The sequence below is a fragment of the Xylocopa sonorina genome, chromosome 1, assembly GCF_050948175.1.
Source record: "Xylocopa sonorina isolate GNS202 chromosome 1, iyXylSono1_principal, whole genome shotgun sequence".
Classification (NCBI taxonomy): domain Eukaryota; kingdom Metazoa; phylum Arthropoda; class Insecta; order Hymenoptera; family Apidae; genus Xylocopa; species Xylocopa sonorina.
Window position 1 is genome coordinate 7,426,528 of NC_135193.1, and position 27,649 is coordinate 7,454,176.

At 37.7% G+C, this 27,649-nt stretch overlaps 2 protein-coding genes across 9 annotated transcripts; both read left to right on the top strand.

Annotated features, from left to right (window-relative positions):
• Positions 1 to 5,493: 5,493 nt before the first annotated feature.
• On the top strand, positions 5,494 to 6,178 carry LOC143422054 (uncharacterized). Its single transcript, XM_076892453.1, has 3 exons — positions 5,494 to 5,581; positions 5,674 to 6,050; positions 6,147 to 6,178. Exons 1-2 carry the CDS (start codon positions 5,494 to 5,496, stop codon positions 6,015 to 6,017), a joined length of 432 nt encoding a protein of 143 aa, XP_076748568.1. The 3' UTR covers positions 6,018 to 6,050; positions 6,147 to 6,178.
• A 5,675-nt stretch (positions 6,179 to 11,853) lies between these two features.
• LOC143433410 (putative Rho GTPase-activating protein CG5521) lies at positions 11,854 to 26,909 on the top strand. 8 transcript variants are annotated; one of them, XM_076910789.1, is made up of 28 exons: positions 11,854 to 12,196; positions 13,463 to 13,573; positions 13,796 to 13,813; positions 14,041 to 14,212; positions 15,203 to 15,560; positions 15,643 to 15,920; positions 15,994 to 16,285; positions 16,362 to 16,726; positions 16,798 to 17,020; positions 17,099 to 17,306; positions 17,385 to 17,516; positions 17,901 to 18,140; positions 18,869 to 19,059; positions 19,155 to 19,253; positions 19,469 to 19,753; positions 19,862 to 19,987; positions 20,062 to 20,229; positions 21,361 to 21,471; positions 21,569 to 21,727; positions 21,827 to 22,006; positions 22,076 to 22,439; positions 22,589 to 22,737; positions 22,820 to 22,995; positions 23,126 to 23,585; positions 23,722 to 24,008; positions 24,500 to 24,636; positions 24,941 to 25,121; positions 26,703 to 26,909. In XM_076910789.1, exons 1-27 carry the CDS (start codon positions 12,091 to 12,093, stop codon positions 25,072 to 25,074), a joined length of 5,529 nt encoding a protein of 1,842 aa, XP_076766904.1. In that variant the 5' UTR covers positions 11,854 to 12,090; the 3' UTR covers positions 25,075 to 25,121; positions 26,703 to 26,909. The 8 variants fall into 8 exon arrangements, with proteins under 8 accessions (XP_076766904.1, XP_076766884.1, XP_076766912.1 ...); XM_076910769.1 differs by having other exon boundaries at positions 24,941 to 25,066; XM_076910797.1 differs by having other exon boundaries at positions 24,968 to 25,121.
• The last annotated feature ends 740 nt before the right edge of the window (positions 26,910 to 27,649 follow it).

Consider the following 27,649-nt stretch of genomic DNA (forward strand, 5'->3'; position numbering starts at 1 on the left):
CTGACCTACCCCACTGAGAATCGTGTTTCAATACAGAAACCGAAAACCATATCATTACGCTGAAGCTCCGTTTCGTCGTATACGAAACGCGCGCGCGCGAGCACACCCTCGACCATCAACCTTTAGGCGTACCAGTTAATACGTTACGCAGGTGCGTGTTAACGCGTACAATTATCGAACACACTTTTTGTGTCCAGGAAGGAGTTCAAGATGTTACTGGGCGTTAACTTGATTCGTTTGTCAATTATGTGGCTATTGCTGATGCCTAAAGGAATGAAAAAAATAGCGCTCGTGATACTGTACGCGCCTAGAGACGCTTAGAAAACTTGCGCTTGTGTTACCGGAGGCGCCTAACAGCGCTAGGAAAGATTGCAATGCAACGATGCAGAATGCAAGGAAATGAATAAGATAATTTCAGTGTTTTGATTATTTAAATATACTTTCTCAGAAATGCACGGTGCATCTCAAAGCCTGTCGTAGTCAAAGGGTTAAGTCGAGAGAACTTTTCCTCCGTTCCAAAGTTACTTGCTTTCCCTATTTATTTTACTACGATTTCCATTTTAATATACGTTTTATGAAAGTGAGTATAATGTTTAGTAATTATTCTTGAAGCATTCGCGGCGCCTCCAAGACCCTCGACCACTGAAATTGTATTCCAAACAAGATTATCCGTATGCTGCACCGGTTGAACATTTTTTACACCACTTATCAAGCACCGATTGCCTCCGAAAACCGCGTTTCGTGCTCACGAACGACGATTGCACAATGTGATTTCGCGGTTTTCTTTGCGGTGCTCGCCGGTTGCAGACTTTTTAAATAAAGCACACTCTGTAGCACGTTAAACCTTATACGTGCACTATGTAGCAAACGTATTGCAAAAAAAAAGTTCACACACGTTTCTATGCGAACAGAGGGGGCAATAGAAATTGTTCCCTTTTAAACATTCAAGAAACCAAGAATGGTAACAAAAGTTACCATTCGAATCAAAATTAGAATCGTTCTCGCCAAGTTACGGCAGTGGATAAAAATGATAAAACTAAGGGGGATGTGATATGTTGGAAAGCGTATATGAGATACGAGATCATCTATCAATAAACGGAGATAGTTTCGAAACGGCCGGGCCCGAGAAACGAGGAACGAACAATTGGCGAATGCGGGACAAAATTGACCACGTTGGTTACATAATGGGCCTCCTCGCGCTTCGTCAAATGGTGGGCAGTGCGAGTATTTAGATGAGTTGACTCCAATTGGCGTATGTACCGTGAGAATCCAGTATCTAGCGCGTGGACCGTGTGTGAACCAGCGAAGAAAAATGGGTGAACTAATCATGCAAATTGGGCGCAATGTTACATAATTCTGGTCTATCTTCAGCCAGCCGTCTACTGGAATCTCGAACAAAAACATCCAATTTATAATAATAACTATAATAATGGTGATTGCTGGTAGATTTTAATGCTGTCCATGCTATAATTTAATTTGTCACACCTTGTCCTACTTTTAAAATTAGAATAGCTGATCGAGTTGACATTTAGGGCATAATTTTATAAAATGCCCCAAAATTGGTAAAATCTCAAGCTTCAAATTGAAATATACAACGATCAGAAGAAAAACATCACATATCGTCTACATTATGTACATTACATAAGTCCTCCGAGAAAGGACATCCGAATGCGAAGGGCTAATTACGTTTTTGTATCTACAATTTTCTAACAAGACGACGTTTATGTATGCAAAATAGCTACGATCTCCGGATATTAATGTCGCTGACAGTACGTAACGTTGATAAATGCTGGAAAAATCAGACGGACGTCGAAAGGACCAGGGAACGCAGCGGTGTTCGCGGGCAGATTTGAGTGAGGAACGGAAGAAGAGGTTCGGAACGATTATGCAGCGCGACACAGCGCGCAACGAGGAGAGAGCCCATCGTCAAGAGGAAGAGAGAAGAGAGATAGTGCAGTACATGCTGCGAGCAATGTGCGAGGCTTCGCGCGGCCGTCAATTACGATTAATTAGAGCGGAGACTGACAGCGGACGCAGCGACGGCTACTTAATACTTTAACTTGTCCCCAACCCTCCACCCGTTCACTTCCTCCGTCGTCGTCGACGCACCGTGACGAATCGACCAAGCGCCGAGAGAGCGTCGTTTTCGTTCATCGCGGACGATCGTGTACGCATCCCTTTTTTTTTTCCTCCTCTTCCTCCCGTTGCTCCATTCACGAAACGTGAGATCTCTGTTGCGCCAGAGTTCGCGGCACGGAAAAGAGTCGCCATCGGAAATTCAAGCTCCCGACTTGGAGCCACGCGTGGCGCCCTTGTAGTAGGCTATTCTTCTTTTATCATAACAGACATTTCGTTCAACCCTTTCTTGTGTATACTCGAATCGAGTCGCGACATCTCAGTGCAATTATCGCTTCACCGTGATTACACCTTTGTTCGAACGTATTCGGGAACTGGGTAGAAAATATCAGCACGTCCCGTGCCTTGTATGCGCCCCATTGCATTTGTACACGCGTGCTCTTCTAAATTAACTGAAACAAAAATGGTTTTCAAAGGCCTCGTTATTTACACATTCGTTGATATTGTTAAAATCTAACTTCTAATCGCGAGACGTGAACAATAATTCAATGTTGACTAACAACGATCGTTCGTTTATGACCGTAAACGGGAATATTGATCGGAAGTTCTGGAAGTAGGGAAAGAAGATGGAAGACGAAAACGCATTTGAATGATTGCGCTCGTTGTCAGTCTCCTTCTTTAATTGAGCCATTGTCTAGGTCCGGTTAGGCACGTCTAAACGCCTAATGGCCGTTTCCTAGAGACGCGCCGGCCCGAATACAGAACGAATTAGAATAATTCGTTCCGTCTGGCTGCGTCATTAGATCGTACTGAACCTCGTTCGCGGTTGATCAAAAAACCTGCCCTAGTACCTCTCTTTTTCCGCAACAAACCGTGCTCCAATTTCGCTTTTATTCGTATTAATTATAAATATTATCTTCAGCATATCGAAGCAATCACAAGAACGCTGGTTCGTCGCCCCCTGACCTCTTCTGCCTTTCCACGGTTTAAATATTTGAGAGGACAAAAAATAAAAGTAATTATTATTCAAATATTATTTCCGGGACATTTGTTGGAATAATCGATGCCTCGTTGAGCTGTCTTGAGCACGAATCCATTAGACTCGATATAGAGGATCCTGACTTTGTTCGATTTTCATAGAATTTAGATCCGAGGCAGGAGTTTTCGAAGCAGGGGTACGCATTCGCGTGTCAATTCTCGATTCACGTCGTACTTCAGTTTCAGTTAAAGTTATACTCAGCATCGTGTAAGTTTTAAATCTTAAATTTATGCAATGCATAATGCGGATATAGATGATCCAGATGTTCCATATGTTCCAGAAAGAAGGTTCAAGTTTCTTCAACTGATCTACTTTCTTCTGATCCAATCAAGATTCTACGGTATCGAGCCGACAACTTTAAAAGCGAAGAGGAAAGTGATGCTATACGCAAAAATTATGACAAACCAATGATAGCGTTACGTTGTCCTCTACGTCGCTATCACAATTATTCGTGGAACGCTTAGCGATCGTTCGCGGAACACAGTTTGGAAAACTGTGCCGCCTTGGCATCTTGATCATCCATTCTTGGAAAAGTCAGTCCGCTATCCAGCAGGAAGACTCGGAGGAGCTCGGACGAGCTCGAAGGTCTTCCTTTTAATTTCCAATTTCATTACGAATTCCCGAGCAGGCCCCATAATTGCCTCGATACGCCATAGGCCATCTGGCACGATCTCGAAGGATCTGTATCTACATACCGATCGAATAATGATCGGCCAGGATCGATCGACGGAACATCGTCTACTACACGGCTAGCCGGTGAACGGACGACCGGCCAGGTTTCGTCGAAGCCCGTGTAATCATGCCGCGATCGAATTTACATGGCAAATTGCGCGAACAAGCGGACCGAACGTTTTCTTCCTGCTGTTCGACGGAACAACGCAGGATTCAGTTTGCGCAAACACACCGCGCTGCGTTTACGGAAACGTTGCAGCGCTGTTAAATTTCGAGGAAGAGGTAAATCGATTCGAAATCAGTGGAAAGTCAATTACGTATTTTTCGAAGTTTCAACAGGTACCGTTGATTCGGTATACATAAGTCCAAACATCAGGATTAAAGTCGTATACCGAGGTACCACTGCATTTCGTTTTATTTGAGTTACACGAAACCAATTCACCAACATAGAACACACTCCTGACTTAAAGTACATTTGGAACAGGACAAATTGTAGTACGTAACAGGAATTTGAAGTATACAAGCTGTCGTGAATGAAAACGAGCATTCTTTTTAGATATCGACTGCTCGATGCTTTGACCATTGATTCTTGGAAAAAGCAGATATGTCTCTGATGCAAATGGCGAGGAACGGGAGAAGTGTTGCCTTTCATCGTCGTGATTGCTGAATAAGATTTTTTTCCACGGAGTGCCTGAGATGGGAATCTTGCGCCCGTTGATAAGGCACACATTAATTGAAGAACAACATCCGGTTAGGAGCCGGTGGCCGGCGACGTGACATCATTGTTTACGGCGGAACGAAAATGGAATTAAACGAAGCACCAATGACCGAGCCGATTCGTGGCGAGGGGTAATTTTAGAGTGATAGCGTTAATGAGAACTCCTCGATGGTATCGGTGGTTTCAAGAGAATCGAATTCGTCGTGACCCGTCTCCCTCGTTTGTTTGGTAATCTGAGGTCTACTGATATTTAGAAAACAATTCGTGTTGTATATTTCTCATTTGATTTCACAAGAACAACGTGAAATCTATTTCTCACACCTTTCATTTTGGCAGTTGGAATTAAAATGTGGATTTTATGAGCTGATCTGATGACACGGAATCGTGGATTCTTCATACGACGTGATGGAGGATTTATCCATTAATCCTTTGACCTTAAAGGCGTTTAGAAACCTTGCGTTTGCGATACTGTAGGTGGTATTAAATCTAGTTCATTTATACTTTGTGACAATTTGTAACATACACTTTAATTATCGTCTAGGAAGAAAGTTACGAACAATGAGAATTTTGAAGATTAAATTCAACGTTCAAATTGATCGCAGCTACTATTACTTTGCTAACGATCGATTATGAGTCAATGGAGCCTGTCCACCTGTCGTGTTCGATGAGAACGCAGTTCGAACCTGGCAGCGGAACTAATAGTTTCGACGAAGAACTATCCGTAACGTCTACACATTTAATTAGACACGATGGGCATTGTGTAACGAAGTGAAGACAGTTAGAACCACAAGAAATGTATTAGGTAAATATGCAACAATATATTTCCTTCTTGCTTTACAGTTTTTGCAAATGAAGAACAAAAAATGAAGGTGGACGACGAAAAATTGTTAATCTGGCGTGGGTCAGTGTCTGACCTGTGGGCCATAGATTCGCCACCACTGATCTAAAGATCAAAAGAGAATCAATACGAGAAAAACTGCGAAACTAAATGAAGCCTTCTGAAGAATTACGAAAAATGATTATAAAATTAATTCACAGAAATATATACCAGTGTTGCACCTCCCATGAATTTTTCCGTAATTATCGACAACTCACGAATGACTCGAGAATACCATTCTTAAATGTTCCCAGCTACAAGCGTAATGGCAACGAGAAGGGTAGTAAGAAGATGATTTCGCAAGTGGCGAGAATGGAACGGGAATGGAAGTATTTGGAGCGGGCACCGGTGCCAGGGTCATCGAAGAGGGCTCCAAAAGGTTTTACGATCTTCGTTCAACCGACAGGAGCCACACGAAGGATCCGAAGATTAAAAAAAAGAAGGAAGTCAATGACGATAAAGGAGGAAAGAAGAGGGGGCGGTGGGAGCTTGCTAGAACGAATGGCTGTGCCAAATTAACCATGATTTATGGAGACGGCTGGCCAATATTCCATTCTATTAACATCGCATTATCCGTCCATCAAATTACACGCCAACGACTCGGTTTTTCAGGAGCCGGCCCTGGCACAAAGTAGCCTTTGCACCGATCGTTTCGTTGTCTCAAGATGGTCAAGTAATTGTACGAACATCGTTCCTTATTTTATTGTATAAATGTATATACTTGTTGCTGCGATGTCATTAATTTTTTTACTGCAGACTTACAGTTTCACTAGTCCTTCTGCAAAGAAGCTGATTATCTAACCGCGTAACATTGAAGATATATATATAATGAGTATGCAGAAACACAGTGGAGTCTGGTCTGTTGCTTTGTTTGTGAACAAACATTGAACAATTGAAAGAAAATTTATGATAAGGTATGATTTGTCTTATTGGGATAAAATAGTCAGTCCAGTTTCGATACAATCAACCCTGCTATAACGTGATACTCTTATAATACTGTTTCTATATAACGCGAAGCTAAAATTGCGGCAGCTGCTAGAATATTATAGAATATAGACTGGTTTTTTCTTTTTCTAAATATTGATTCGTGAATTTGTACTACTTTAAAGTTCGCGACTTCGATCGTTGCAGTTGAATAGTCATCGACAAGCTGATAAACAGTTTCCCGTAGTTGGTCAGTTTTATTCTCATTTTCTAGTTGCTGTTCCAAGGTGTACAGGGGTATTCGATACAACACGATCGATCACTGGTCGACACTTTGCAGCCTGGGATAGACATGCATGGATATACAGTGTTGTACTCTATTCGTTGGTTGCATATTGCAACATTATACGTGGATGCGGCGAGCATCGAGTTCCACGCTGCAATGCATGCACACGTTTAATTAATTCGCTTGATATCTACGGGCCGCTCGAGTCCCATTCCGGCTGTTCGATGAATTTCCCCAACAAATGATAAGTATTGCGTGATTAATCGGCGTATTTTCGGTGTTAATTGAAGACACCCGATACAGAGTGGATTGTCGATCGTTCAGATTAAGTTTAAGGATGATATTAATGGTACAACAATAACGGGTCAAATACAATCGTTAATTGGTTAATTTAATCTTTACATATCGATTTGGCATTGCATAACTGCAAACGTGTATAGTCGGAAAATACGAAATGATAACTATTATAATATTCTCCTGTTACAGGATAAAACTGCTAGTATCGGTACAATATTAAATGGGATTTAATATTCAAAATACGGAAACTCTATCTCGCAACACAGCACGGGTTGTGAACAGTATCATCCACGTGCATAAAGCCGTGCGCGGCTAGAAAGAAAAGAAGAAGAAGAAGAAGAGCTGTTCGACAAGGCGCTATTAAGCCGTTTTGCCCAGGGATAACGTTGTTCCACATTGCCAAAATCAATTGCAAATGCACAGACTCCATCTCGTAACGCAGCGCGGATAATGGACGATATTATCCACGTGCACAAAGCCGTGCGTGGCTAGGAAGAGAAAAAGAAGAAGAAGCAGCAGAAGAAGAAGAAGAAGAAGAAGAAGAAGAAGAAGAAGAGCGGTTCGACAAGGCGCGTCGCGTACGCGCGCGTAGCTCGTGTCCGGTCAGCCGTTAAGAAGGAAGCTCCGGGCCGATGTCGAAGATAAGACCGGGGACGTGTCCCTCTGTGCGTGGCATTCTCCCGGAGAAGTGGTACCGAAGTTCGGGGACCAACGAGTGTGCTGGGGCCCTCACGTAATCCACGGATACGTCGCGACGAATTTGTACGCCTGCCCAATGAGCCAGAAGCCACCCTGCGTTAGCCTTGTTTCGCGTTCACCGTTCGTGTCTCCTCTTTTCGGGCCGTTCCACCATACGTTGCTCGCCCACCGGTTATATATACATACGTGCACGTACGCGCGTATATACGTCTCAATACGCGTATACGAGAGAGGAAGCCACTAAAACTGAGCCCCTCTGCTTTCAAAATGGCTACCGTCCTCGCATCGGTGGGCAGCGGATGTAAACTACAAGCGGTCCTCTCGACCACTCGATCGAGTCACCGGTTTTTCGGTTCCTCCGAACTTGCCACGCTTGCCTTTCAGAAGGACGTAGGTGAATACCGATTTACCGGACGCCACGGAAAGTGATTGACCGAGTATCACTGCGATTCGTATATCAAGGAAGATTTGAAGGGAGGTCGAGGCAGATTTTGATCGATAGGCTACGGAGGAAGTCGATAGGAGGGAGAATGTTTGAATGAGAAACGGTAGATAAGGGAAAAAAGAAATTTTTTAGATTTAATGACCACTATCTCGGGGTGTCCGAGTCTTTTTTTAACATTTGCTATATGGTTCTTTCTTGTATGCGTTTCGTTTTGGGCGAGGGTGGACAAACTTCTGAATAAAAACGGTGACTGTAAAATATTTCCATGCGTTTATCTATTTTCTGATTATTGGAAGAATGCACTTTCCAGATACATATCTATTGGGGAACGAAAGAATTTCGCGATAATCAATTTTAACTTACCCTTCGATGGCTCGACTTCATCCACGCGTTCTCCAGCCTAACAGTCCCTCCAAATGTTCTTCTCTTTTGTAATTTCAACTCTTTATCAATCGGTCGAAAACAATCTCAGCGAACCTTCAATAATACCCGCATCGCGTTCAACGTCGGAGTCTCAGGTACATACGCGCGTATGATTGGTAGCATCGTTCCACCCAACAACGATCGGAAAATCTGTCTATCGTTAAGGGTCAGGAGGGTGAAGGAGGGAGGGAGGGAGACGTAGAACGAAACGGGTCGAGAGAAGGAGAGACGAAGGGGAGGAGTAGGGGATCGACTGGAGAGGGAGAGAGAAAGGAGAGCACGAAGCTCGTGTTTCCGGCCGGGTGAACAACAATGCCCGCAGACAAATGAGCATCCCGCCTCCATTGTTCGCTTCATCGGCACGGCGCAGCCTCTCTCTGCCCTGCTACCCACCCTGGTTCCGCTTACGGTCCCCTATTCCATCCCCCTTCCCGTCTCTCACTCCCTGCGCGTGCATGCCTCCCTTCACTCGGTGATCGAAGGCCCTCGTCGTCGTCCTCGTCCTCATCGTCGTCGTCCTCGTCGTCGTCGCCGCCGAACAGCCTGGCTGGGGGGTCCGCGATCAACCTGATGCGGGCCAACACCGATTAAACATCTCTGCTTCGTCGAATCTCCGTCAACGGGCCCCCCTCCACACGCGTGTCTCTGTTACTCAGGGGGCCTCACGATGCCACTCTCTTTTGTCTCCTGAGCGCGAGTTCTACCACGTTCTCCTCTATTTTTACCCTCATTGTCTCCTCCGTGTGCGCTCGATGAAAATAACGCACGCCGATGCCCCAGATGATGCGACGGGGACCGCTAGCGTTCTTCCTTTTAGTATCTTTCCAGCTATGTCTTGTTGTTTTCCTTCGTCGTCTGTAAGGGTTTCTTTAAGGGTCTCTTCCCGTTCGACTTTTTCTGTTTTTTCGTTTCTTTCTTTTATCGCTTAGTTACTTACTTTATTACTATGAACGTTTATTTGTAGAGGAAACAGAAGCGAAGAGAAATTTTGGAAATTAAGTATCAACAGTAGCGGATTTCTAAGTAAGCTAAAGGGTAAATTTTCGAAGGCAGACATTTTTTTCACAACCACTAAAAAGTGAATATCAACTTTGCTGAATTACTTATCTCTCATGCGTAGGTGGTGAAGAATTTATAAGGTTAAAAATTGTCTGTGAAGTTACTTCAACTGCCTCCCGTTGACTGCCTCTAACATTTGAAAAGTATGAATTTCTAAGAGATACATGGATCGGTTAGATGTAACGAAGTGTAGGTGTAAACAGCGAAAGAAGATCGATAAAAGCCGAGAAACAGCAGGAGGGTGAATGATCGCCAGTGGTTACCGTTTATTGAAGAACGACGAGCCGTTTCATCGTAAAATTAATCGATCAGATGAATCAGACTGATACTAGTTAGAATCGAGTGATCCACGTTACTCAATCGAATAAGCTATGGCGCTACAACACGCGTATTATATTCGATTAACAGAACTGGGTTAAATGATTTTATCTTGTGCAGAAACAAGACAATATCCAGATAAATTGAATCGTATAAATATAAATTAATTACGGATAGGATTTGATTAACAATATGACGATGAAAATGTCATAATAGAATATCTTTAAATTCGATTATTATGAACAATTATTCTAAATTTTTCTAAATTTAATATTCTAAATTTAAGAAATCGTATCACTTAACTATATATAAGTATGGTCTGTGTAAACGAGTACATTTTAATACGGATGTTATGCATTTCTTCTCGTACGTCTTTATCAGCTTAACTACGCTCGGTCATCCGAATACAGATTTTCTAATGTGCGATGAACTGACAATAAAAAGGTAATGCGAGAGACTCGAAGGAGCCAGATGTTGTGCAAGGATTCAGCATCCTTAGGCCCATTCATGGCTCCTGTAGCAGAGCACCTTACTCGAACCGAACAGCGTCGACCTCCTGCGCCACAGAAATTCGATACTGCTCCGAACCTCGGTCCGTGTGTAATATCTTGCTCATCTATATTTCTACCTTGTTCCAATTTTCAATTCAATCGAACAGTCGGAAACCAATAACGACCATCACGGATCATTGTCGATATCTTCGATAAAGACCTCTCTGCAATTTATGCGTTTGCACGTTGGAATATAAGATACTAAATTTGGAAATGGCAGAATTCATCGACAGCCTAGTTCTTCTTGTAATTCAAAATGTAAATGTTAAAAGTAACATTTAAACGGAACGAATATAAATACATATACAATTTAGTTAAAATGGTTATCAATGTTATGTTCGATGATCGATGTACGATATAGAAGATTTCTTCTACGCACTGGTTAATCGTTTTGTCTTATCGTCTAATTTTTTATCAAAAGCCTTCATATCAATTAATAACTTATCGTACGATTCCTCCACTGTATCAGGGAATTCTGAACACCTATTTAAGTCGATTGAGATGATAAGTTGTCATTTTAGTTAATCCTTCGTCGTTTGTACTTACGTGTGTTTAGAGTGATCGTAACAAAGTTTGCATTTTTCACCCATTGCGAGGGCTGCCTCGTCTAAGCCATTCTCTTGAAAGATTTTTAATTGACGGTACCACTTTCTTTTGCATATTGGAAGTTTTGGCGTTTCTTTTCTTATTTCTTTGTCTGAAAATTTTCATCAATTTGGTTAAGTACATCTTAAAGATCCGAGGGTTTTAATTTCATTTTATTGTTTGGTGGAATTTGTATCGTGAAAATTTGTTTCTAAAACAATAAAGACAATCGTACCTAATTTTACTTGATAAGGTTCAAGAGGCTTTGTATCTTCCAAATATTTCCAGAAATCTCTCACCTTAATTCTTTGACTGTAACTGATGCTTTTATTGAATTCCAATTGCAGACAAATTTTATCGTTTCTTGCCATCTTGTTTAACTGAGCTGCTTATTTGAAGTATGAAAGAAGACGTCACTTCCGAGTCAAAATATCACTAAATCGAGGACATGTGAATGGGGCATCTAGTGATATTTAGCGTCAAGCTTACAACCGAGTCGATAACATAAATTATACAATTATTCAACTCGAGCATCTTCCGAACATCAAATCCATAAATTTATTATTTTGCGACAGACATTTGTTTGAGAAGAAAAATGAATTACCATGTACATAAGGAAGATCACAAACGAGAGTATGCGACGTTATCATGCGTCGGTAAAACAGAGGAAGAGCGGTAGATTTTAAAAGAATTCAGTTTCGACATTCAGCGAGTAGAAACAAGCATTAGAGAAAGCGAATTAAAGGGAGGTTAATTGGAGGGAAGGGTGATAACTGGCCGAGTTTCGAGGAGACAGGGTCGATCGCGTGGGCGCGGTTTCGCGTGGGTTGAAAATGAAGGGAAATGGAAAAATAAATTAACCGTAGAGGCGATGATGTCATTGCCCCGATAGGTTATGAGCAGTACGCGCCGAGGATGTCAAGATGGCTGCCACGTACATCTGATCGGAGGTGTGTGCGCTCGCGAAATTTGACGCCGAACTGTGATAAAAGGGGCTGCCTTTTTCGAGTCCCTGACATGGTGACAGTGCGGAGTTAGTCGGCCTGTATCCATGAGCACCACTCTCTACATCCTCGATGATAGTTTTTGCCGTCGCGGCCGCCGGCGGCTCGCATTGAACCATGTTCAGCAAAAAGCTTCATGTAGACGTCAAAAAGTCAACACTGAAGATTCAGGATGTTAAAAAGGATAGCGCGACTCGTTTCAAGCATCTTAAAATCGTATTAGGTGAGCCCACGTTTCTCTTCCCTCTTGGCGATCCTTGTCGTACCCGCGAGTCTAGCTGGCGTTAATTCGTCGTGAAAATTAATCGCGAACGAACAGTTCCACGGTGCCAGTTAACGAACACGACGATAGCTGAAGTAGAGGGGCGGCAATTTTGTTAGCATTTGCCGCCTACACATCACCACCGAGACGGTTTTACTGCTGTCGTACAACTTCTGGAATTCTTCCCTAAAAATACGGCCAGATGGTTATTCGTTTCCCTTATCGTATTTGTTTCGTTTTTCCAATCAACTGCTGTGATCTTTCGATATCTTTTTAACGAATATTATTCCTCCGCTGTTTTTCTGCAATTCTAAACACAATTAAAACGAAAATCAAGGGTATAATTGTGAAACAAAATTAAATATTGATTTATAACTTTTCGCTTTGTATAGTACCAGAAAATATTCTTATACAATGTTCTTTTCCAAGGAAAACAATCAGTTTTGTAAATATTAAACGGTTATTTCGGAATTTTATTAAGAGAATAATTTGCTTACGTGCAATTATAATGTTTTAGTACAGCTTCGAGTAGTAATATCTAATCACCAAACCGCATGACCACAGTAACCAACCTACCATGGCCTCCAATTTCAGCTAATGTTACATTATTATTACACACTGATACTAATATACGCTTAAATGTATTAATCATTTAACCAATAAAAATCTTGCAGCTTGTTTATAACTTAGGATCTTATCGAGGATATAAATGATTAGTAAAGGGAAATTTATAATTTGTAACATTTACTACGTATATAACATAAATATTATTTTCTCTTTAATGATATATCTAAATTTTTCATGTTCAAAATTATATTGTTTTAAAACTATTATTTGCAGTAATTGAAAGAAAGAATTAGTACCTTCCATTGTTGTTTATGAATTGCGTGTGTCAACTTTTATGGAAAGTTGAATAAGCAGAATTACATTATCTTGAAAGTATAACATTTACAGTGGTTGTACGAGAATTAATGAAAGGAAATAAGTTCTAATGTATAAGTACAGGTATATAACAATAATGGTGATGTAATAGGGGTTCAGTAATTCCACTTAACTAAAATAAATATTTATTAACATATAGTGTAGAATAATGGCCCTTTAGCAGTACCACTGTTATTGAATACGAATTATATCTCGCATCTCTAAATTGTTATCATATTGAAGTAGAAATTATACCAAAAGTGCCTCTTAATAAACTTCTAAATCTGTATTATATTATTTTTGTAGAAAATGTGGACATTGATGAAGCAAAGGGGTTTTTTGAAGGCAACTTCAGTCATGTCTATTTTATTCTGTATGATTGTTTTGTGTCAGCTGAAGCAAATCTGCGGCAACGAGGTAAAACTATTTTTCATACTTTAATAATATATATTGTAACTGCATCGCATAAAAGCATAGATGTGACCACAATTTCTCTCGATGTAACCAAACACTATTTTATTTATAGAACTATAACTATGTTAAATGTGTTAACATTATAATTATGTATAATATTTGCAAAATATCCTGATATTATCATTACTTTACTATTTGCTTGTTTTCTTTCTATTTTGCTGCCAGAACTTTCCTTCCACATTGGTGAGTAACAGACAGACAGCTGAGTATATGTCCCTTGCATGTCGCAGTCTGAGCTCCATTAATCTGATCATACAAGTATAATATCATTCTAACTAGTATGTACATAAAAGATCTATAAAGTCAATGCTTTTTTCCTTTCTTTTTTTTTTTTTCATTCATTCATAACATATTTAAAACCATAAGGCTAAATGTTACACGTATATACATAACAAATATTTCATTTGTAGTGCATAAAGCACATAGGGAGGAATTGGAACAGGTATTACAACTCTTAGAGAAAGTTTTAACGCTTCTCCCTGAGCTTCTTAATAGAAGATGGCAATGTCATAGTCTGGCAAGGATTTTGCAGAAACTTTTACACCCTGGTAATAGTTGGAAACTTCGGAAAGAAGCTATAAGGTATATATGTATATGTATATGTATATATCATAGGTGTACAAGGAAAATCTATTGAATCTATTTTGAGCGCTTAGTAGGTTTAGAAAATATAAAATAGTATATTCATATAATAGTAATTAGATTGTAGATTTATATGTAAAAGATGTATTAGTTATTTTTTCCTTTTAGTAATAATTATATGGTACTTCGTTTGATTCAATCTTCAGCTGATTTATCTGCTGAATTTTCCATCAAGTATTTTAAAGATGGCTCAACATCTGAAGAAGAAACAGTATTATGTAATATTTAGATAAATGTTTACATGTTTACACTTCTTTTTGACAAGTTCCACATTATTTTGCAGCAAAGTGATAATAACTTTTTTTGTCTCTTGAATACACAAATACTTGTACGTCAGACATTTTTAAAGGTCCTAAATGAAGTTTTCATCTTTGCATATTAATTGTACTTTACTTCTTTTTGCGTATTTAAGTTTTCCACAAATATGTAAACATCCACAGTCTAATATTAATACAATAAATTAACAATAGAAAAATAGTACGTAATGATAGTATCTGTACAGGGTGATTCACTACTTATGTGACAAATTTTTACAGCTGATACTACACCTCCAAAGCAACAAACAATGTTCATATAAACCTAGGTTCAATTTGCAAAAATGGCAGAGAAAATTGGGATTTTTGTCTTTTTCAGAGAAATAGCAGATTCACTCATATTATTGATTGTATCTTCCAAACCTCTAGTCTTTTCTCTGCCATTTTTGCAAATTGGATCTAGGTTTATATGAACTTTTTTGTTGCTTTTGAGGTGTAGTATCAGCTGTAAAAACTTGTCACATAAGTAGTGAATCACCTTGCCTTGGTTTTACAGACAAGATTTTCTTTATACACTTATATATGTATATACATACATTTAGTGATAAATTGTTACATGAAATATATTCCTTTACATTAGCATCTTTATATAATATATTCTAAATTAAATTTACAGGTATTTTATTTTGTGGTACCAAGCACTTGGTGAAAATGCGCCTGAACATATACATCAGATGTTCGCGAGTTTGGTGCCAGGGTTTCCACCCCAGCAACCATCCCCATATAAGTCTGAACGAAAGTTAGATGGAAAAAAGGATAAACTTGTAAAAGCTGTTGGTTGTGATGATAAAGATAAGAAGGAATTTTATGATACACAATTGTCACAAAGTACTTTTCATGATAATGGTTCAAATCAATGTCCTGTCACTCCCGTTGACAATGGACCTATTTTACCTCCGCAAAGTGGAGAAAAACCTCTTGATAACGAGACTGTTCGATTTCTAGAAGTGTTACTTGAAGTAATGGTTACTCAGGTACATCTAAATGTTTTGAAATGATGCAACTTAATGTTACTAAGAGATAGATCACAAAATTTTAAATTTAATTTATTTACAGGTTGTGAAGATAGAATGGAGAGATAAATCTTCGCGACAGCACAAGACTTTTCAATTTTTATTAGAACGTTTTAAAACTACGTACCTTCGTCACATTTGTCCCGATTTCGACGATAATTTCTCGTTGTATAAACCGAATTTAGAATTGCCTACGATGCGTAAACCAACGAATCAGAGCCTGGATAATTATGTGTTGTGTAAAGTTGCTTTGATTAAGTGGATCGCTAGCTTTACTTATTTCGCTAGAAAGGATACTCGTGTCGCACATCTTTCACATAGGTATTGTTCTTAATGTTATAGCTGTGTTACAATATCTTTTTAAATAATTTATGATACAGAACTTTCATTTCAGCACAACTCCAAATGAAGAAAATACAGAAGAACTTCGTCGAGTTTCAGTTACTCAAAACGCTTCTGAGTCGACTTTACTATCGCCCGAAGCAACCGCATCTCAGCAAGAGAATCAAAATCAAGAAGATAGTACGGTTTCTGCTATTACTCTCGTTAGAGACGTTTTGTATAGTAATAGGGATAACTTGAACTTTGTACACGAGTTGTACAGGCAAGCATTTCTACTGGACTTTAATCATGCTGGTGCTATAAGAAAGGCTATTGCTGTTTATAAAGATTGGATTCAGATGAATGTAAGCTTCCAATTTACGTTATACGAAAGAGAAATACGATTAGTAATATTATAAATTTGTTACGCTTCTTCGTTAGGAACTTCCACCATTTATGTTGGAACCATTGGATAGTCACAAGGAAAGAGATCCAGAAGAGAATTCAAAAAAAGATGCAAATGATATCGATAAAAGTCCTTCTGAAAGTTATCGTCAAATAAGATTGAGAAATGATTCTTACCTCGGTGCTATACACAGAGAAAATTTATTTATAAGAGCGGGATTACAAAATGTCCTACAAGTGTTTATTACGCAAGCTTCGAATGTTTTCTTCTTAGACAATTCTGGATCAAATGCGTCATTACTTGAGGAACAGACGGATAGTTGCAAACGAGTCCTAAATGTATATCGATATGTTGTAATGAATTCTAGATTAGAACCGGGTACTTGGGAACAGTTGCTTAGGTAGATATTTTGGAAATTTAGAAATAAATAAAGTGTTAAGTAAATTTATAATCTTGTTGTTTATTTTTCAGGGTATTGTTACAGATAACATCGCTTGTTTTAAACGAAAAATCTTCTCGCCATAAGGTTCAAGAAAGCATAGGCGGAAAACTTGCCCCTGCCATATTTCAGACTTTAATTGTCACGTGGATTAAAGCTAATTTAAATGTTGTTATTTCTACACAATTGTGGGATCAGTTCCTGGAAGTGTTGACGTCTTTAACCCAATGGGAAGAATTAATTCGGGAATGGGCGGTGAGTCTCCCAATATTATGGTGTCCCCCGACATTAATTGCATTAGTTCATACTTATAAAACCTTTATTACTTTACAGAAAACGTTAGACACTTTAACAAGGGTACTTGCCAGGCACGTGTATAACTTGGATTTAAACGATTTACCATTGGACAGACTGAGCGAGCAGAAGACTAAAAAGCGCCGTGGTGTTGGAAGTCGAGCTGCTTCCACCGGAAGTGTTCAACCACCGCGCAAAGGAAGCGTTGATCAAGATAATAATGCTGTATCTAAAGAAAATGCTACGGGTAAAAGACATCAATCATTTTTTACCTCAAACTTTTGATTCGTTGTTCTTAAAAGAAATTGCACTTAATTATTATCAGATCATCCTATGCGAGACTTAAGGAAGGTACGACCTCTTCCTCGCAGTGCAAGCGATAATACGATCTATAATGGAAAAGCACGCACGAAAGTTCAGAGAAATCGTGCGCATACCGTACATAGCGGTATTCCCGGTAAGAATAATTTATTGAAATATTTGAATTCAATTTTTCCTTACTATACTACAGTTTTTGGTGAGTAGTGCTATCTATGTTGCTGATAGCGCGTGCAATTTATTTATAACTCTGTCTCTTACTTTTTTGCTTTGACGCTGACACTGGTTCAAAAATAACCAGTCTGGCATCAGCCAGACACACTTGTCTCACTTCATACATCTCTTTTTATGCGTTTGTTACATCTCTCATTCGCAAACGTCGCCCCTTGCATTCATACTTTCCCCTAATTTTAGAGAAGATCAAAGCGTCGTTTCAAAATTGACCCGTTATACTAAACGTTCCCATCGCAGTGATTGTGGCTTATTTGTGTAATTAAGTGTAAACAAATTTCCACACGCGCAGTACTTCCACTATCAATAGAACAAGACATGGCGCGACTACTGTCAAATGGTTCTGCAACGTCGTCCGTGGCAGCTGGTCGGAAAATGTTACCAAACAGGCGCGCTAAGTCTTTGGACAGCATTGTTATAGTTGACAGTGAACCACCATCGCCGCGTTGTCCTTCTCCAACGCCGAGCAGTGGGGTTGACAGCAACAAAGACAGCCCCATTCAAATAGAGAACATTGACGGCAGTAGTATCGGTAAGTATTATCGTTCGCCGCTGTTTAACATCCTCATTGACAACATATGGTGACCATGAGAGGTATTGGCATACTGTTACATTTGTCTTAACAATCATGTATTAATTAATTAGAAAGGAGGATCTAATTGTATCAATTTTTCTATTATTTAATAGTATTTCATGTGACTATAACAATTTGCTATTGTGAATAGTAAATGCACAATCAAATTACAAAGCACTTCGTTTGTAAATGTGGGTACGTGCCAGTACTTTTTATAGTTACTGCAAGAACATCATTTTTAATTGCATAACAACGTGTGAACTCTGTTTTATGGTTTTAAAAATATCTTTTATGTTTGTTTCTTTCTATCTTTATTTCTGCTCTGCACATAAATTTACAAATATAAGACTAACAGTGCAATTTTATTAATCGAGTAATAACAATAATAATGATAATAATAATAATGATAATAATATGCATTGTTTCGGCCGATATGCTTTGCTTATATTTTTGTAAATTAACGAAACTTTTTACGGAAAACTTTCTCCGTTTATACCGAGTTTGATACTATTGAAACTATTTTCAAAGTAAATCTTTTGCATATTTTCTTTGCATTTGAGTCGAATTTGGACCGATCAGAAAGTGTGTCGAAAGTATTTTGATTTTATTAACAAACTTCTTTTAATATTTAAAAATTGTATTTTCCTCTTTTTAGTATTTTTATAATTAGTATTGTTCATTTGCAGACACGAATGATGCATCAGAAAGAAGATCTGTTATGGCAGGTGGTGGTGTTCGCGGATGGTTACCTGATGTAGCGGTAGTGTTGTGGCGTCGTATGCTGTCAGCCTTAGGGGATGTAAATAATATTCAAGATCCTACCCTTCATGGACAAGTTATGAATTACCTAGTTCAACTTACACAGACACTCATAAAAGTATAACGTCTCATATTTCATGCTATACTCGAAATTATACGTTTATATGTTTCACATAAATGTTTATTCTATGAATATTATTTTATATTATTTAGATTCGCCTAAATCAAGGTGTATCTGGTGATAATCAGGCAACACCTCCAGCACCAGAACTTATACCTCCACTGACAGTCATTGCCCCATGGTGTTTCAAGGTTCATTACTTTCTGTATTATAATATATTAATATTGTTAAAGTATAAGTTTTAAAATATGCTCTTATACTAATGCAGTCATGTGGGAATGCATTCCTTTTTCGAGAAAAGAGAAGAGACAGCAAGTTACGCGCCCGCGTGATCGCATTGGTCTATACTTCTACAGGACTTTACTTCAATTGATATTAAATTTAGAATTTGTAACTTTACTTCTAGGCGATACAACTTCCTAGCCAATACGAAGTTGGTAAATTGGCAGCGTATCGTTTGATCTGTCTTTTGACGATTCAACCACAGGATATCCATTTACCAAGACAACATTTGACACTTTTTTATCGCGCGGTCCATAATGGTATTGTTAGTAACGATAACAAAGTGTTACATGTACTGGTCAAATACACGGGTCCTAGATTGTTCAGTTTGAATCTGCCTGGTAGTAGCCTTTTGATTCTGGATTATATCCACGCCGCCAATGTAATATTGAGCAGTCAGCATATCGAGGTATTGCAAAAGTTTTATAACAATTTAAACAATTAAGAATTGCATGTTTAAGTGAAAAAAGAAAAACCAAGGAATTAAATTATTACGTACAAATAATTATTGTTGCAGGCACCAAGAACCGAAGCAGTTTCCATAATTGGATCATTATTGTCATTACCCGTCACTACAGTCAAATTTCCCGTATTACAGCCGAATGCGACAGATATCGTTACTATCACGTGTCCAGAGGCGAAGGTATCAGAATGCTACACTCATTTACTTAAAATACGTTCACTGAAAATATGTTGATGCAAATCGTGTTATTCCAGGAGCATATAATTACGATTCTTTTAAGAAGTTGTAGGCGAGAACCAACTGGTATTGCAAGATGCGTGGCTCTTTCGAGTATCGCTATATTTGTATACAGGGAATTGTGCTACAAAAATCAACATCCCAGAATTCCAGAAGCCGTTACTGTTCTTCTTTTAGCGCTTAAAGTAAGTCCTTGATATCTGAGACGTAGTTAGATGGTTTTAGATCGAGGATAAATTCTGTGTCGATTTTCTCTGGTTTTTATAAGGTATTTTGCATGTTTTAAAATATGTACGTAACTATTTTACAACTGTTTAATATTTTGTACCTGGGTTATAGTTAATAGTTAACACATTTGCTGTTATCGATTTGACGATCGATCGTCTTTAATCACTTGTTTGGACTACAACTTACTGGGTAACAACATTATGTTTCTTGAATTTTTTATTTATTACGCATCTTTGATACAGTTTCTGCACTCTTTAAATTAATAAATATCATTTTTCATGGAACGTAAAAATAATTTGAAAGAAATTTATACTTGTATAATACATAAAATATAAGAATAACTTTAGCTTCTGGTATTGAAAAATCAGCACTGGTTGATTGTTCTTATCACCGCAATATTAATTGTTAGTGTTTTTATTATATCTATATATAAGCGTTACATCTCAACGTCGACTATAACAGCCAATGTGTTAAGTAGTGAGCACTATGTAGTTTATATTGTTAAAGATAATATGTAATAATAGTAGTGAAATTCAGTGTATTTTCTATTGAGTTTGGTTCGACAGCAGATACAAAGGGAAGGGCGTCGCAGAGCTGGTTTCTGTTTTCCACTAATGGATCAGGTAGTTTATCATCGATCAACTAACTTGTGTCAAATCCTCATTATATGTTGTTACAGTATTTACCTATTGACCGATGTCTTCGTGTCTGTTTAAGGATGTCACCGATGTTGCATGGTGTATTTGCACGGTTGTATGTGTAAAATGTCTAATGATATTTGGATGTCTTTTAATAATTGTTCTTAGACATAGATAATGGAAATTTGTTTTAACTTACCTTTCACTCTCCCAGAATTCTTTCTGATAAAATACGATTTATATAAAAATCTATAATCTTTCAACTAGATTTGTTTTATGAATTAGAAGAATTTTGATGGAGAGAATGTGACAAATGAAATTCAAAATCATAAAATAAGAAAACTACTCCATTAATTGTTAACATATTTCCTGTATAGTACTAATTAGGACTGAATCACGCGAAAAGAAAATTAAATTTCTAGCTAATGGTTTTCATTTTTTATTCTATAGGCTAATCATGCCATTGTTGCTCAAGTGGCATGCGACTCACTTTTGTTGTTATGCGATAAAGCAGATACTCTATTGGAGCTGTATCCAAATGTGCCATGTAAAATAATTCAAGTAAGTCTCATAAAAAATATATTTTCAGATTTAAGGTATAATATTAAATGGACTTTAAAATAATATAATTCAACGTTATTCCATTCGCATATTTTAGATTTTATCAGAAACACTTGGATATATGAGTACTCGAGATAAACGCGGTCCTTTAACGGTATCAATGCTGTTCTGTTTGGGTGAATGGGCTATGCATCTCGGTCCATCCGTTTTATTGCGAGTATTCCAAGGAAAACCTCTTTTGATGACTTTGTTTTCGGTCAGTAGTGCGACGGAGAATGTTATACAAATTTAAATATTGTAAATTCACGTTTAAACATTTAAAATTTGAATAAAAAAAATATACGAATACGTATAGGTTTTGGATGACATAGTGCAAGAAAAAATCGGCAAAGACGTATCGCAGTCCACAAAAAATCATGAAGACGAAGATGATGATTTCGATCCTGATATTAGCTTGGACAATTTAGCTGACGAAGTTGGCACAAAATCACCACGTCGTGGCAATATCCAATCTGTTCAATTAGCAGCGAAAATGGTAAGGCATGATTGATATTTACACATCTTTTCTAAGGAACATCAAGTTAAATTAATATTTGTTCTGTAGGTAATGATGCATTTAATAAACCATTTGGGACACTTTCCAATGGGCATTGGAGCTGCGCGATTGTCATCGTTAGTTGTCGAATTAGACGATGTACCAGGAATAGATGGAGACGAATTGTCTTCTGCTATTTTTCACGCACCAAACATACAACTGTTAATGTTATCAAATTCTGTAATAATATCACTTGTTGAACTGGCAGCGCTGGACGCACCTGGGGGAGGTGTTACAGCTGGATTAACAACTGCACCATCATTGGTTAGAGTGTTACTGCGAGATTTAGCTGGGAAAGCATCGTGGGATAGTTCTATTTTATATAGTCAACCATTTGTCGAAGACGATGTACCAATCGCATTTACAAAACATGGTAATGAAAATATTCGTTAATTAATATTATAGAGTCTTCCATGTACGGACTCATAGGAAATGTTCGAGTACTTAAATGATATACTATATTTCAATTCCGTTGTATATAAAACAGTTTTAGTTTGTTACAAAATTTATCAACGTTTGTAGTTGAATGGAAAGCAAAAATGCACGGAGACGATTTAAGCAGTGTTACAACATCTCAAACTTGCACACCTCGGCACACCATAAGGCATCGTGAGCCTCATATATTGCCTACATTTGCAAATGCTGCGAGCGATATGGACAATTTAGATGATGTAAGCTCGGAAATTTTAAAGTGTTAATATTTTGTACATTAATAGTAATTATTTTATCCTAACGTAATATTTGCATTCTCAGCTTTTGCAATATATAGGACATACGAGTCCAGAAGTATTAACAAATCCAGAAGTAGCACTTAATGCGCCTGCTAATCCGCCACAAGGTCATTATTTAGAAAGTGAAACTATCGCAACGATTCTTAGCCAGAGGAACGCCGAACAAGAGCATATCAATAATTGGAGCCAGCACATTAGGTATATACTATTCTATTTCCAGCACATGGTGCATAGTTATTATTTCTTCCGTTCTTTCTTTCGTTTTATTTCCGCGATATTTCTACCTACAATCTGAGGATTTGTTTACACGTAATTCTAATTGTTACAGCATGTGCGCGACAGCAATAAGTCCACCTCCGTGTCGTCCACCTCCAGCACCGTTTCATCACTGCCGCCTTTTATTTTCGCACTTGGGCTTATCCGGTTGGGAACAACGTAGAAAATTGCATTTATTATCAAAAAACGAGAAGCTTTTAAGGGAACTACGAAATCTTGACAGCCAGCGATCCAGAGAAACGCATAAAATAGCAGTGATCTATGTCAGTCAAGGACAGGAAGATAAGAACTCTATATTAAGTAACGTCACTGCTAGCAAAGAGTACGAAAACTTTATCGCGAGATTGGCTTGGGAAGTCGAACTTGAATCGCACACAGGTTTTCTCGGTGGTCTCGTACCTGGAAAGGCATCTGGTGTAACAGCACCGTATTTTGCAACGTCTTTCACTGAAATCCTTTTTCATGTAGCTACAAGAATGCCTTCCGATAGTCCTGAAAGTTTATTGCAGAAAGTAAGTTCTATTAACGAAAGTACATGTCATTTAACGGAAAGAAACGGCGATTTGTTCCTTTGTTACGTTGCGATAGTTTTATAGATCTGAGAAACAAGTATATTAGCATGGGATATCTGAAGTAATATTATTCCAGACTCGACATCTCGGTAACGATGAGATTCACATAGTTTGGTCGGAACACTGGAGAGATTACCGCCGGGATATTATACCAACGGAATTTTGTGATGTTTTAATAGTGATTTATCCGTTGCATAATAAATTGTACAGAATTCAAATTTCTCGGAAGCCAGAAATTCCATTTTTTGGACCACTGTTCGATGAATGCATAGTTGAGGATAAAGTTTTACCTGGATTGGTGAGAACAACGGCACTCGCAGCAAGTAGGGCAAAACGTTCTACACTTACGCTGTATCAACATTAGTGAGTACAATACTCTTTAGACAAATAGTTACAAAACTCCACGTATGTCTAAAAGTTTCAAATATTTTGAAGAAAAACATGGGTTTTGAACATTTTATCGGGCTTTCTGTAAGGTATTTATGACATTTTATCATTTGGTTGGTTTAAATGAAATAACTCCATTCTCGTCTTTTACAGTTTTGAAGTAAAGTTTATTCATTTAAAGAATGTTATCTTCCTTAACAAATATTTTATAGGCATTTATGTTATTTATACTTTATATATTTAATGATGTTTATAAAATGTACAAAATTCGCGTTTTCTTTTTTTTTTTTTTTAATATTTAATTTAATCTATTTGAATGATTATATAGTTTTTTAAACATCAATAATTTGAAAATAATGCAAATTAGAATATTAAAGATACTATATAATAATAGTAATTATAAAGATACTATAATAATAATTATAATTTATTTTTATTATTTTTTTCATAATAAAAAATCTTTACAGTTATGAGGAAAGGGCAAGGTCTATCGATACTGTGATGAGAAACCATAAAGAATCTACCACGTTTGAGGAATTTACAGCTAATGTATACTCCCCAGTACAACCACCAAGCCCATTTAGCGGGGCTTCTTCTGTGTCTGGTTAGTTCGCATCTAGTAATAGAAGAAAACAATTTTAAATACATTTCTAGATATTTTTCGACTTAACAATAGCCGTGTAGTAAAATGCAAATTGTGTTCATTATTCACAATTGAATTCCATACAAAATTTAGCTATTTTATTAGTTAGATCTAATTATAAAATAGGTCTTTTTAAAGTCCTTTTTTTCGTAGCAACTGTGAATAAGTTACAGTTAAGTTACAGCTGAACAGTTTTATTTTTTGTTAGTTTTTGCATGAGTTTAGATGTCAGTCATTATTGTTATTATCAATATCACACTATCAGGATCTACAACAAGCGTGCAATCCACAGCATCGTCAAACCTCGCAGCAGCCCTTATAGATTCTCATCAGGGCCGATCCGGTCTACGAAGTTCTTCGGCGGCGAGCAGTGATAATCGCGCGAATAGAGGTGACTAATTCAGTCCACTAACCCCCATCCACCTTGTAACACCACCCGACACAAGGTAGTATTATAATTTATTTATTTTTTTTTTCTTTGCTGTTTCTCCAAAACGTTCTTTCGTCTATCTATAAAGTGTATCCTGTTTTTTTAAATTTTTTTCTAATAGATTATCTCTGGTAGTGGTCATATATATGTGTATATATATATATTAGAGGTAATCGAGTATTTGGAAGAACGAGCTGCAATACACACAGCTCGAGTAACCGATTCGATACGGGTACTCGAGCATGCCAGCAGGGCTAATATATATTTATATATATATATGTGTGTGTGTGTATGTGTGTGTACACACATATACATATATGTTATTATATATGTTAGTGATTATTATGCTAAGTTATACACCATTTTTAAGTTTCATCCAATGAACTCCAACTTAATTGAATTAGAAAAAGAAATGTATAATTGACTATACACTTTTGTCGTTTAAAGCTATATTACACATTTTTAAAAAGGATTTACAAAATGTCCACCAATGTTAATTCACATGTTCGCATAAGATATTTGTATACATATATTGATATATATTGAAAAGGAAGAACAAGTCTAAGGATAAATATATTCACTTCTAATTTTTATTTACTATTCACATGTCTCTTAATTATATTTTTGTTCAACAGTCTTACACAACCTATTCAGAGGTAAAATTTCCTTTTTACATGCATATTAGACATAGATCAAGACATACTTTTTTACATTCATGTCATAATACATATATGGCATTCTGTTAATGTTGCTTTATAGCCTAAAATAGAGTGTGCAGTACCATATGTATACATATATATATATATACCATCTTAGAAGATATTGTAAGTGGTGAGTTTTTCCCAAATTTTCTCATATTACAGTTTGAAAATTATTGGATACAAGTTTGGGAGAAAATAATAACATCTACAACTGAAGACAGTCTTCTAAGATAATATATGTATAGCATTGTGCATTGCAAGTAGCTTTCTGCAACTCATACGACTGTAAACAAATGTGCCTATTGATTAACATGGGCATTCATGTCTCCATTCACGACATCATTACAAAAAACTAAATGTATAAAAATATTTCACATTGATTTTATATAAGAATTGGCGCGAGTAATACCACACATCAATTTTTCTAGCTTGCTTGTTTCAATTTACAAAGTTATACATTTTTTCTATACAAAAAAAAAATAAGTGTAGAGTTCCTTTGTGTAATTTTATATTAATTTTGGAGAGAGAGAGAGAGAGAAAGAGAAAGAGAGAGAGAGAGAGAGAGAGAGAGAGAGAGAGAGAAAGAGAAAGAGAAAGAGAGTGAAAGAGAGAGAGAGAGAGAGAGAGAGAGAGAGAGAGAGAGAGAGAGAGAGAGAGAGAGAGAGAAGAGATTGAGAGAGAGAGAGAGAGAGAGAGAGAGAGAGAGAGAGAGAGAGAAAGGGTAGAAGAGATATTCAAATACCCCTTACTATTTTAGTTCAGTAAACTGCACGTTGATTATTACTGTTCATATATATTTGCATATGTTCAACTATGATATATGTATCTCCCCTACATGGCTCCTTATCAAAACCCTGCTACTCGCATAAAATAAGATTTGGTGGTCCTGCTTTCAGTTTCTGATGGGAGCAGAGTATGGTTCAGTAATGACACGCCGGACAGTACAGCGCTTCATGGAATATCTCCCAGACCAGTGAAGAAGATGTCGTTCAAAACTGGACCGAAGCAAAGAGCGAGCACTCAACCAACGCCTCCCGACAGTCCAAGATATAAATAAGAAGTTTTGTACCAGTACCATAAAGAAAAGAACATTTTTTGCACAAGAGGTTGTTTGGGCATATCCTAGACTTTGTAATTTAAGGATTCTTTAAGATGCTACGATGCGTTACAATAACATACAAGACCGTTATCAGGGCGGTGCGACTGTCAACGCGGGCAAGCGTGTAGCGTCACAACATGAATGATCACGTACGAATTGTTTTCAGTTTGATGCGAGCATCCGTGTTGCATTTAGCGTTTCTTGTATGGCTGTATCATATCAACGTTAAGTATATTAACGGCTATACGCGGTTAGACTACTTGAAGAGCTCGAGTATCTGGAACCTAATGATTTGCAACATAAGGTTTGGTGCAGGCAAGCAAAGTCGTTGCAAACGAGCGTGTCTTTCCTTTTTCTGCTCAGTTAGGAAAGGAATTCATGTTACGAGTATCTAGAGACAGTCGAAAAGTTTAAATAGTTTAATCGGGTAGACGACCTGTTCCAGAATTGTTTATCACCTAGATACTTTACAAGAATAATCGATAATTCAAAATAATATTTCTCAAATACGGCACTCGTGCCGGTCGCGGATGCCTGCTTCATACAGAAAGCTACTATAAGGTTAAATAATTCGAGGTTGTTTATTCGTGATTCTGACTAAACAAGGGCACTCGCGTGTCTCTGAAAGCGGTCATAAAAAGATTGCCCACTGTTTTCTGTGCGTTAAAACGTAGTAGATGAATAAAAGAGATGCAACGATCGGTTCAGATGACACTTACCATCTTTAAACGAAGAAAAAGGAGA